Source organism: Tinamus guttatus, unplaced genomic scaffold (genome assembly GCF_059628265.1).
Source record: "Tinamus guttatus ecotype Peru unplaced genomic scaffold, ASM5962826v1 Tinamus_guttatus_pri_ptg000190l, whole genome shotgun sequence".
NCBI lineage: Eukaryota > Metazoa > Chordata > Aves > Tinamiformes > Tinamidae > Tinamus > Tinamus guttatus.
Genome location: NW_028288724.1, coordinates 277,828 through 289,967, shown reverse-complemented (window position 1 = coordinate 289,967; position 12,140 = coordinate 277,828). Strand labels below are relative to the sequence as shown.

At 49.6% G+C, this 12,140-nt stretch overlaps 1 protein-coding gene and 1 pseudogene across 1 annotated transcript in view; both read left to right on the top strand.

The window, feature by feature from the left end:
- The window catches only part of LOC148594873 (syncytin-A-like), a 41,641-nt gene extending 36,182 nt beyond the window's left edge, over positions 1 to 5,459 (top strand). The window contains exons 3-4 of the mRNA XM_088523480.1: positions 4,417 to 4,500; positions 5,358 to 5,459. Of these exons, the coding sequence (XP_088379606.1) occupies positions 4,417 to 4,500; positions 5,358 to 5,459 (186 nt within the window). The remainder of the gene's footprint in view (positions 1 to 4,416; positions 4,501 to 5,357) is intronic.
- LOC104581145 (coiled-coil domain-containing protein 81-like) overlaps positions 1 to 12,140 on the top strand; it is a 272,002-nt pseudogene that overhangs the window by 214,403 nt on the left and 45,459 nt on the right.

Below are 12,140 nucleotides of genomic sequence, written 5' to 3'. Positions count from 1 at the left end.
TATAAAATCAGGTGCTTCTCCGCTGCCTTTCAGAAATAGGAAGTGTGCCATGAACTTGTGCTGACCAGGCAGAAGCTTTTGTGAGTGAGCCCAGTCAGCAGCAGCAGCAGCACCAAAGACCACGGGGCAGCAGGAGCTGCTGGCTGACCTTCTCCGAGGAACTCTGCCACTGACCAGCCTGGGAGCACAGAAACATCTTCACCACATGTCTCTGTTCAGTTACTAAGTGAATAAAACAGAAAACAAGGATCTTGAAACTGAGTTACAGAGAAGAAATCAAGGTTTCAGATAAATGGAGACACACAGACTTCCTGGCTATTTACAGGTATATCACCTTGGCCCTGATATGCCATTAACGTAAAAGTAGAAGATCCATTATGTTCTTCATATTCTGATACTTCCAGTTTTGTGCTTTTAGAGTCAAGAGGGCCTTTTAGGAGAATGAGCTACCATGAAACTCCATGGCCTTCCTCACCCCCCAAGCAAGCCTGGACCCTCCACATTCGGTAGTAATGCTGTCCACACTAGGGGAGATGGAAAGGGCATTGATAGCACTTTGGTCAAGTTCATTGATTTTGAAGAGATAGTAACTTAAATCTTAGCAAAAGCTTTGACCACTTTTAGGTCAGGAGAAAGATTGTCTCCTATACATTTTGAAAGGTAACCACTGAGGTGCATGGATAAATCGCCTTGGATTTCTCTCTCTCCACTGTCATTCATCTCTCCTCCCCCAGCCAACTTGGTCCTGATGGACAAGAAGGCAGAGGCTGCTCCTCACAAATAGTAGCCTGTCCCAGGGGCCCTCTGCCAGGCTGAGCCCATTGCACCCTCCAAACACGATGGCTTGTGGGCTGAGAGCTGCCTTCTCTGTGTAGCCAAGGTTTCCTTGATTGTGCTTTACAGCTGGATCACTTCAGGTGGAAGGTGGCAGTTCCCCAATTTCAGGGAACCCCAGTGTCACACTGGTTTTGTTCCCATCATGATACAGTCTCTGTCACGACTTCAGGCAGACTTTGTCTAGGTTTTTTCAGATGAGAAGAGATAAATGACAGGCACTGAAGCATGATTCGTGAAAACAGTGAACCACTCTAGGTCATTTTCCAAGATTACTTCTTACAGGATGCATGTTTGCTCTTATCTTTACGGGAGACTTACCATAGTACATGGAGCTGTTATGTATCACTTACAAAAAGACTAAGCTCCCAGCATGACTTCAATCTTTGCCTGTCTGGACACAGTCCAGACAGGAAGTAGTCATGGGGGAGATTTTCTTTTTGCATGTTTCTGCTTTGTCCATTACTACTGGAAAACTGAGTTTAAAAAAGTGTTGAGTTATTTATTGTACTTTAAAAAGCTGTGACATAATTCGTATTCTGAAGTTACTGTGAAAATAATGAATGAAGTATATGCATTGCTGTAATCGGGAATATTTTCTTAAAAGAGGCCAAGACTCCCTGAGAAAAATCCAAAGCAGGCAGAGGACATTTGATACGTCATTTACCAATAAACTGTGTGTGTCTGGCAAGCTTTGCCCAGGTCATGTTTGGGTTGGAGCCATCCCTGGGCAGCTCAACCCTCTGCCTAGCCAGAACTCCTATATGGAAGGGTCTGCTTCTGCCCCCTGCCAGCTCTAACTACTGTCAGGTGCTGGAGGGAACCGAGGTATTTGGGTGGTTCTACCCCCTCCACCCACTCCTATCTCCTGCTCAGACCCATGGGTGCTCTACAGAGTGGACAGCTCCCTTAATGGGCATCTTGTGCATGCAGCCATGAGCAAACACAGCTTATCAGAGACACCTCAAGGGCACAATTATCCTTGAGTGGCTGCTCAGGGACAAACAACTAGTTGACTTCTTATTTGCTTCATTTCTATTCCCATGAAAAAAATCATGTTCTGGCCCACAGCATTTAGAAAGTTATATTATTACATCTTGCACAGAACTTTAATGGCCTAAACAACCTGGGACAGCAACTGCTTACTCTTTGTTCATAGCCATTCCTGCTAGGAGATGTTGAGTTCTCTTTCCTGCTGCCTCTTGTCCTGCTCAGTTGCCATCCACTCCAGACCCAGGGGAGCTGCAGTCATGAGGTCTAAAAGCAGTCTGCAGCCTAGCCATGGCTGAACAGAGGTTCCAGCTACACCTGCAGGTTTTGTGGAGGAGGGAAGTGGCAAGGGAAGGAGCTATTGGTTTGAGCAGCCAGAAGAGTTCTGTGGTGGCTACCAAGGAGCTGTTGGATGTTTTGGTGTGCTCACTGGCGAGTGCTTCCTCCCGCAGTGACAGCAGTCGTCTGTGCTGTGCGCCCGTGGGACGAGCACCTGGGATGCTGTGTGCACAGCGCCATCCTCTCACTGGGTGAAAATGTCTTGGCAGTGACCCTAGCTTGTTTGCTGCATGGCAGCTGCATCTGGAAGGCTACGAGACCTGTGTGAAGGAGGCTGAGGGGCCCCGCAGCTCCTGCTGGGCTCTGGAGAAGCTGCTGGAGATGTCTGTGCTGGAAAGGAAGCCTTGGATTTTACCTTAGCCCAGCTTGGTGTTCTTTGCAGGACCCCAACTGCTGCTTCCTGTTTGTTCCCCAAGACTGGCAGAGTAACCTTTGAGCTCAGGGTCACAGTGTGGATACCCCGTAGCGGGATCCCCATGCCTTAATAGCTCTGTTTGGGGTCCAAATCCCTGCTGGGGTGCAAGTTAAGGCTGTAGCCTCAAGGCAGAGCCCAACTCAGTGCTGAACCCCAGTCAGAATGGGGTTTACTGGGGGCATAACTGGTGTCCAGCAGTGACTCTTAGAGCTCCAGACTTCTGGCACCAAGTTCTAAAAACAGCTTCAATTTGTAGCTCTCAGGACATCATCATGGTCATTATTATTATACTCCCTCTCTCCCTGGCTTCATTTCACAGCTGGCTACAGCTGCGAGACTGTAATGGCAAATAGCAGCATTCATGCTGGCTTTTCCCTTCTCCTTGCACCTTGAAGTAGGTCAGAGTCAGCTGTACAGAGCCTTGAAATGGAGAGTGGGACCCTAATGTGTGTGAAAAGTCATCAGAGGCCGGTTTTGCTATGATTTGCTGGTCATCCCTGTGAGCACTGCAGCTGTAGTGGACATGGGTGATAGGTGCGGGGGAGCAGGAGCTCTGAGCTGTGTTTGGAGTGGATCTTCCCCTTCTAAGGACTCCATATCTTCTCTGGCATGACAACTTCTCAGGCTGGCAATTCTCAGAGATGGGCCTCTAGCACCAAAAGCAGGGATATTTTGTGCACTTCAGAGGGTGCTGGATGGATTGGAGGATCAAGATGGGTGTAGTGCAATTTTTGTTTTGTTTTGTTTTTTCCCTTCTTTGTTAGATGCCTGTGATATGGCCTTGTGAAATCTTTCCCAGAGTGGAATGGGCTGAGCTTGGCCCTAGTCCTGTGACCTGGCACCCATCAGGGCAACTCGCCCCTCTCCTTGTTCCTCCTCACCTTGTCCTGCAATCAAGCCACACATTCATAGGAGATGACTGTGGCCCTTTATTTCTAGCTCTGTAGGGAGGAAAGCACTGCTGTCCACTTGCCACATGTGGTCGCACAGTGCTTTGAGAATCTTCCCAAACAATTTGTCCCTGAAGGTCAAGAAATACAGTTCTGTAGGAACTCCTTGCTTGGAGACCACAGAGCTGTTGATGCTGTATTTTAGTGTGCTCTGCTAGTGACTTTGTTCCTCGTTGTCTGCTTCCTGGGTCATAAGCTATGTGAGCCCTTGAAATGTGCATGCATAGCCAAAAATATCTTTCTTCCTCACAAAATGATGGTGCCCAAGAGACCCTGCGTCTTTTCTGCTGCTGCCTCGAGAGTGGGAAGAATGTCGCATTTGTACTGAAGAACATTGGCATGCTTGTAATTCAAGGGGTAAATGTAAAAATGGGGTTTTACAAAGACTTTCTGAAAAGGCTCTGTGTGACCGAGGAGATGCTAGCGGCCCTTCTTGTGGTAAGTTCGCCAGTTCTCCAGTGCTCCCTGTCATCTTTTTGAATTCACAAGGGATTGCAATTCTGTTAGCCTGCCATGAGCTGTTGAAGGACATGGGCAGTCCTGGCTGAGAAGAATGCCAGCTGCCCGGACAGTTTGTCTTGGGCATTCAGAGGAGTTCAACATCCCAGAGGGGCACCTCTGGGACAGGATACCAATGCTTCTCAGGGCTCCGTCTCCCAGTGACTCCAGGGCTGGAGCATCTCGAGGGGGATCCCTACAGGGGGACTCTTTTCCAAGCCTGCAATGAGCAGAGTCTCAGGGACTGCTGGTGGGAGGGGGCCAAGGCTGGGCAAGCAATAGCCTTGGCAGGACTGTGCACCACCTGCCCCACACAGGGAGAGAACACGAGTCCCTGAAGACAGAGCCAGTGCTGTGACCATCCTCGCCAATGCCTCTTGCTCTCTCCAGGCTCTAGGTACCACCACCAGCCTGGCCAACTGCAGTTCCCAAGAGCAGCCTGTGGAATGGAAGAGCCATGGCAGCAGCAGCCAGGTAACCATTCCCATGGCTTCTGGGGCCACAGACTTGTGGTGTGTGGGAAGGGGGACAGCTGGTGGGAGAGAAGCTGCTACAGGCAGACAGCACTGCCTACGCTGGGCATATCCTGCCCCAGCCTCAGCTGCAAGAGAGGTCATGGGGCTGGAGCTCGCTTCCGTGGGGACCTGCCCTAGAAATGCCTCCTTCTCACTTGAAGGCTCTGGGCAGGATGGTCATGAGCCCTGCCCTACAAACATCTCCCTCTCTCTTGCAAGCTCTGGGCAGCAGCCAAGCCCTCAGGGGCAACTGCCTCCGCCTGTCCCCTGGCTCTCTGCATCCCAGCACCCACAATTTCTAATACCAATGTGCTAAAAGAACAAGGGAAGAAACCTGAAAGAGAAGCCACACATGGCAGGTGAGGCACTTGGAGGAATGGATGAGGGCGACCCTGTAGTCGTGTGCTTGTGTGGGTGAGCTGCTTCCTCTGCGCAACTGGTTCAAAGCAGCTTTGAGAGTTTTTGATCCCAGGAAGTAGCTGGGACTGTCAGACAATGTTCAATACATTTGCCAGGATGGGGTATGCGTGTCCCTTAGAGGCTCCGTCTCTAAAGAACCTTGCTCTTCTCCTTGCTGCATCAAGAGAGAGCCAGTACCCAGGCATATGGAGCATTCCTGTGGGCTCATCTTGCAGCTCTGGGCATTCCAGATGGTGGTGCTCTCACTCTCTGTTCATGTGAACACAGTCAGTTGAGCCTACATGATTCATGGCTACAGCCAACAGAACTGCCTTGTGCTGCAGAATCTTGCGAGGACAGAATGGAGACCAAAGTCCCTCTATGCTCACAGCATCTCCCCATAATGTCTCTTTTCAGCATGTTCCCAGCCATCCATGGGACTTGCTCACAGAAGGCAAGAAAGGACAGGAGGAAGGGCAGTACTACAGGCATGCCCTCGGTGGAGAAAGTGGAAAATAGAGTCGAGAAGAGGGTACAAGAGGTATGTGCTACTGCGTGAGATAATCTGTATGGCCTGTGCCTTTGTGGGAAAGGACACTTCTAATGGCAGTGAGTGTGAAACATCCCTTCCTGAGGCTTCATTTGGCCATTGGCCGACCTTGTCATGACTTTGCTGTAAAACATCATGCTCTAGTTTTGCAATGCATTTGTCACTACTGTGTTCCCAGGAAAGATATCAGAAGGCCCTCTTTGGTTCCAGTGGAAAGGTGTCTGCTAAACCTCTCAGTGAAAGGGGATGCACAGTTTTGGTTTAGCTCAGCTCATCGGTAATATCCAAAAGACAAATTGCAGTCGTGCTGACCTGCTAGGATTACCTTAGGAGCATAACAGAGCTGTCAGGAAGGCTCAAGTGAAGGGGTAGAAGAGAGGACGAGAAGTGATCTCTGTGCACTGGAAAAGAAGAGATGGCAGTCCTAATCTTTGTTATTTCTTTTTTGTGGCCCCACAGCTGCTGAAATATGACTTTAGAGTAAGAAGAAAGGGACTCATGCCTTACCTCCAAATTGAATGCCTGGGATGATTTCCCTTTCCTTTGCCTTTGATAAAGAGACAAAGAAGGGAACTGAGAGAGAACGGGAGGAGAGCACTTTTGGGAAACTCATTAGAACAAACACCAGTATTTCCTCAGACATGCTTTCCAAAAGCATCTGTATGAGATTAGGAACCTTGAGGAATGGGGCTTGTTGCCCACGTGAAGTCACGGTGTTCTTTAAGGCCCATGACTTCACTTTCTGGTGCTGGAGAAGCTCAAGTGAGGCCAAGAACCTTGATGCAGAGAGGAAAAGCTCAAGGCAGGTGTTTCAGGTCATTTGATGTGACAAGTGAAACCCCCGAACCTCCCAGAGGAGGGTTGTATTGTACACAGGCTTCTCTTGATCCCCCCCTGTTTTCTTACCAAAACATCACACCCATCAGGCTGCTGTGGCCAGCCCAGCTGCAGCAACTTGCAGACTCTGTTCCTGCACAGAGGGAGAAACCCTGCTCCTGCAGCTCCACAAGCCCCTCAGGTCCTCTGGCCAGCTCCTGCTGAACCCCTCTCACCCATCAGGAGCTCTGCTATGGCTGCGACCCAGGAATTCCCACTATGTCTGCAGTCTGACGCTCCCTCCAACAGCAAGAATAGTCCAAGGATAGTCAGTCCAAGGACAAAGCACAGACTCGACAGAGAGCATTATCTTCTACTCCGATGTTGTGGGCACATGAAGGACTCACCCTGGCACAGGGGTCTCTGGCAGAACATCTGCACGAGGTGCATGTTTGAATTGATCCCATATCCCCACGGTCACTGGACTGGAGACTCAGAGTGGAGACTCTTGCACTGCCCCATAGGACTGTACCCTCCCTTCTCTCCGTTCAGTAATGAGAAGAACAGACACAACGACCGGGCACTGACACACACTATTGCAGCTTCTGAGCTTCCCATCAGCAAAGGGAATGGAACAACTCAGCTCAGCTCAGTTCAGGTTCAACAGGAAACCTGCATCTACCATGCTGCTCTCCAGCTTTTCTGACCATGCCACATGCTCCAGAAAGGGAGTCCCATAGCAGCATATATGTCCCAGCCACCAGCAGATCTGCTGTCTCAGAGGCGGCTCCCCAGGGATGGACCTCCAGAGAAGTTTGACTTATGTTGTGACTGAGCTGAGTGAGAGCAGTGGGCAGTGGAAGGGGCTGCTCACCCAAGCAAGGTGATTGTCTTGCCACTTTGGAGGAGCAGCTTGAAAAAGCTTGACTGTAGGAACAGTGACTGCAGGACTAGAAATGCTCCAAAACAGCCCTTCCAGGTTGGACTTGCACTGGAAACAGGAGCATCTTTGATGAGAATGAGGCTTGGGCCCATGTTCACAGAGCAGAAATCATTAGCAGTTCATTGTTGTAGCCTCTTTCCCCCCTCATTGCCAAGCTACTGTTATCAGTTTGTGTTTTTCAACTTTGTGCAGAGCAAACCAAGCCATAACAGGTGCTTCTGCCCTCCTCGATTTTCTTTTGAACATCAGGGCTGCCCAGCATAGAGAAGTCTGACACCAACATGTCCTACATTGTTGTAGGCAGCACAGAATTAAGCTGCCCTGCTCAGTTCCCCCAGTGTGGGGAGGAGAATTTTCCCTTTTCCCTCTGGTTTCCCAGTTCAATTCCTGGGAGTTGAAAGATCCTTCTCTGTGAGCATGGGAGGTGCAGGAATGTTCCCAGCACATCAAGGGGCTGGTGAAAACACGACCATGAGATGCTTTGAGAAAGCGTTTGCAATTAATGTGTGGTTGTTCATGATTCCCTTTCTTCTTTTCCTTGGACGATGACACAGGGCAGAATGGACAGTGCTCAACTGTGATTCTATTTTATTCATGTGTGTCTTGTGCTTGGTGCTGCTCCTAACACTGTCCATCTCTTAAGGGTGGGTGTCAAGAGGATGGGGCCAGACTATTTTCAGTGGTGCCCAGTGATAAGATGAGAAGCAATGGGCACAAACCAAAACACAGGCAATTCCCTCAGAACATGAGGAAAAACATCTTTCTTGTGGAAGTAAAAAAGCACTGGAACAGATTTCTGGACGTGGAGTCTCCCTCCCTTGAGGATATTGAAAAGGCACCTGGATGCAATTGTGGGCAACATGTTCTAGGTGACCCTGTTTGAACATAAAGGTTGGACTAGGTGATCTCCAGAGGCCCCTTCCAACCTCAACCATTCTGTGATTCTTTGTGTTATTCTGTGTTTGTATGTGGGCAACTGAGCTTCCATTTTCAGGGATAATAACGAGATCTTGGACAATGGAATCACATTTAGATATATTAAACACACCACAGCTTTGGCAAGAGGAATGCCACTAGTTTGAGTTTGCCATTCGTTTGCTACTGAGTTGGCAGAGTGAGCAAGAGGGTTCTGAATCCCTTTCCATCACAAGGCTTCGAAACCTGGCATGAGATGATCTCTCAGATTAACTCACCTGAAGGATGGGGAAATGAACTCACACCTTGACCCCATCAAAAGTTTCCTATATAGTTAAGAGGTGGAAATAGGGCCTCCCAGAGTGGGACAGTTCCATCTTTCCTAGATAACCGCCCTCTGATGAGACAATTTCTAATGCTGGCTTCAGTCTGTCTTTGTTCTTCAGAGGGAGACCATAAATAATTAGTCTGCTTCAATGACTATTTCCCAGAGGAGGAGTAATGAGCAAAAGGAGAAATCAAGTCATGCCTCCAGCTGTGCCACTCTTCCAAGCATGGCCAGGCTCCTGGGGTGGAGCTCATGGCAAGCTGGCAGCAGTGTGTCCACAAGCAGCTCCTCTGCAAAGAGCAGCAGAGCTGTGGGCATTTCCTACAGGTGCCAACTTGAGACAAGCAAGATGAGCAAGACAAGTGAGACAGCAAGAAGTTAAAAGATGTTCAGAGGTGGGAGGATGTCTGAGAGCTCCGTGGTGGAGACATCTTCATAGCCCCTAACACAGTAAGTCTCTCCCTTGCCAGGCAAAGACCATGAGATATCCTGAGTCCTCTAAAGCTACCACATTCCATGGCCAATAGGATCTGTCAGGATGGCTCTCCCCATTCGCCTGGTGAGGAGCAGGAGGTGTTCCAAGCAGGGATTCCTTGCCATACTGTCAGAGTGTCCCTGCCACACCAGGGTGCTGTGTGCCTGGGACAGTGACTCTGCTGTCTGCTGGGGTCAACACTCAGCCAGCCTGGGGACTAAAGGGAGAAGCTCTGGATGGAAGGAGAGAACCCCTGCAGGGCAGGTCTCCATTTGAGAAGGATCTCATACTCTCATATTCCTCAGTGCCCTCTGTCTTTCTCTGTCCCTTCCTTCTTCAGCAGAAATATCATGGTATTAACTCTGTGTTTCCCACTTGTCCATGCTGCTCCTGTTCCTGTTCTTGTCCTGGGTCTATCTGGCCAGGGTGGGCTTCAGATACAGTTCAGACACTGACCCTGTGGATCCTGAGATCATCTGAGGAAGGGAGCAGAGTTTACTGATGTGTCCTTTGCTATTAGATTCCTCTGTGCTCAGTGGTGTAATTTCTTTCTGGAGTAACATGACTGCAAAGGTCCATTACTTCAGAGGTGCAAGCAGAGGACAGCTGTGGACAAGGTGGATGGAAAGGGATTCTCCTCACTCTGCATTAACACCATGGTGACTCCTTTTGCTCTTAGGAATCACAGTGGCTCACTCAGAGTGCAGGAGCAATCCAGATGATTTCTATGTCATCAAAGCAATCTCAGCACAGAATGCAGCTGAAGACATGGAGCTCAGTGACAGATGTGCCAAGAGGGGGAGGGATAAAAAACTTACTGCAGGGAAGGTGGGAGGGAGGGGGGTGGGAAAGGAAGAAAGATGAGAAAGTTCTGCTCATGGCAGTCTGTACTAACTTATCTACATCTCTTCTTCCTTGGACAGTTCCCTCAGTGCTGCAAGACAGCAAATGTTCTACATCAGCTCCTTCAATGACATTCCCTACCTGACACCTATTCATGGACATGTGGGAGCTGCAGCTCTTGCACTTTGCAGTGTTTCTATGCATCTACCTTTTTGCCCTCCTGGGCAATGGCCTCATCATCACAGCCATAGTCTATGACCACCACCTCCACACCCCCATGTACTTCTTCCTTCTCAACCTCTCTTTCCTGGATATTGGCTCCATCTCTGTCACTGTTCCCAAATCCATGGCCAATTTTCTGTGGGGCACTAGGGCCATTTTCTACTTGGGCTGTGCTGTCCAGGTCTTTTTCCTCTTTTTGCTGCTTTCAGCAGAATGTTCTATTCTCACTGTCAAGGCTTATGACCTCTTTGTGGCCATCTGCAGACCCCTGCACTATGGAACCTTCATGAGCAGCAGACCTTGTGTGAAAATGGCAGCAGCTGCCTGGGGCAGTGGTTTCCTCAATGCTCTCCTGCACACTGCCAACACATTTTTACTACCACTCTGCCAAGGCAATGTTGTGGAGCAGTTCTCCTGTGAAGGTGCCCAGCTCCTCAAGCTCTCCTGTTCAGAATCCTACCTCCGGGAAGCTGCTCTTATGGTATTTAGTCTTTGTTTAACATTTGGATGCTTTGTTTTTGGTGTGCTGTCCTATGTGCAGATCTTCACTGCTAGGCTGAGGATCACCTCTGAGCAGGATTGACACAAAGCCTTTTCCATGTGCCTCCCTCACCTGGCCTTTCTCTCAGCACCCTCATGATTGCCTACCTCAAGCCCCCTTCCATCTCCTCCTAATCCATGGATCTGGGGGTGGCTGTTCTCTATACAGTGGTGCCTCTACAGGGAACCCCCTCATCTACAGCTTGAGTAACCAGGAGCTCAAGGATGTGCTGAGAAAATTGCTTCAATGCGTACAATGTCATCAACAGTAAGCGTTCCATGTGCATTTCCTCCTCATTCCCAGGGTAGCAGGCATCAAGACTGTTGTTCATTCCTTACTCATTTTCCCTGTTACATTCTTGTTAACAGAAAAATTGTTTTGGTTCATGTCACTTGTCCTCAGAAATCCCTTTGTCTCTTTCAGCAATGACACCAAGGGCTTTGGCAAGTAAAGATGGGCTGAAAGCATGGGTCCTATGCCCATTAGTGGGGGCGGGCAGCTCTCCTGGCCAGAGTCAGGGTGTGATCTCACACTCATTCCTCAAGAGTGCCCACCTGCTGTCCCTGTGGGATGATCTTTTCCCTCTTCAGTGCTCACAGTGGAGTGGGAGTGGGGAGGACGAGAGTCTGGATGCAACCTGTGGGGACAGACCCTCTGCTGTTCAGGACTATGCCCTCATTGCTACAGCAGGCATTTCTGGGCTGCAGCCTTCACATGGGGTCTGCAGTTTTCCTAGAGACACTTCCAGCAGCAAGACTTGCTCTTTTCAGGGCTCTTCTCCTCATTTCCACACTCTCCTGTTGTGCTCTGGTGTGTGTAAATAGCTCAAGAGCAAATCACACCTTGGTGGTGTTTGGGTTATGTTTCAATTGCATTCCTGTGAGTGCTGACAGGGGCAGGACACCTTTAAAACACAAGAGGATCTCCTCAGACACATACCTGGAATCTTCTTGAGAAGATGGAGTTGAAAATATACCCGAATCAATAAAAGGGCCTGGTGCTTTGCTTGCGAACTTAGTGGACTCTGGAGGACAAGCTCATAGTCCCTGTGCAATTTGCTACTGACCACAGGCTGGATCCAGGCCATGAGCTCAGTGCAGGCTGCTCTGTCGTTTGGGCAGCAGGAGCTGCTGGACTGACTAAAGGGCCAGGGCTCTCATGCTGTCTTTGGGAGCATGGTGGGCATGGGGAGACATGCAGGAGACATTTGCCACAGCACTGCTGGGGTGAGCAGTCAGTGCTGGAAAGGGGTGATGTGAGGGGCTGCTCTGGGAGGATGGACCTGGTGCAGCTTCCCCAGTGTGTTCCTGCAACACAGGGAACAACCTGGACTGTTCTCTTCTGCACCCTCCATGTCCTGGTGCCCTTCCCAGAATGTCTGCATTTGTATGGCAAGCTACCTGGTGTGTGCTCCCACAGGCCTGTTCACACACACAGGAGCCAAATGGCAGCATTTTTTTTCATCCATGACTGTGTGCACCTGTGCCAGGCTGAGGTATTTTGTGTGAACCAATCAGGGGGAGGTAACAGGTGGAAAAGACTGACAGAGATGGAAAGGCTCCAACAG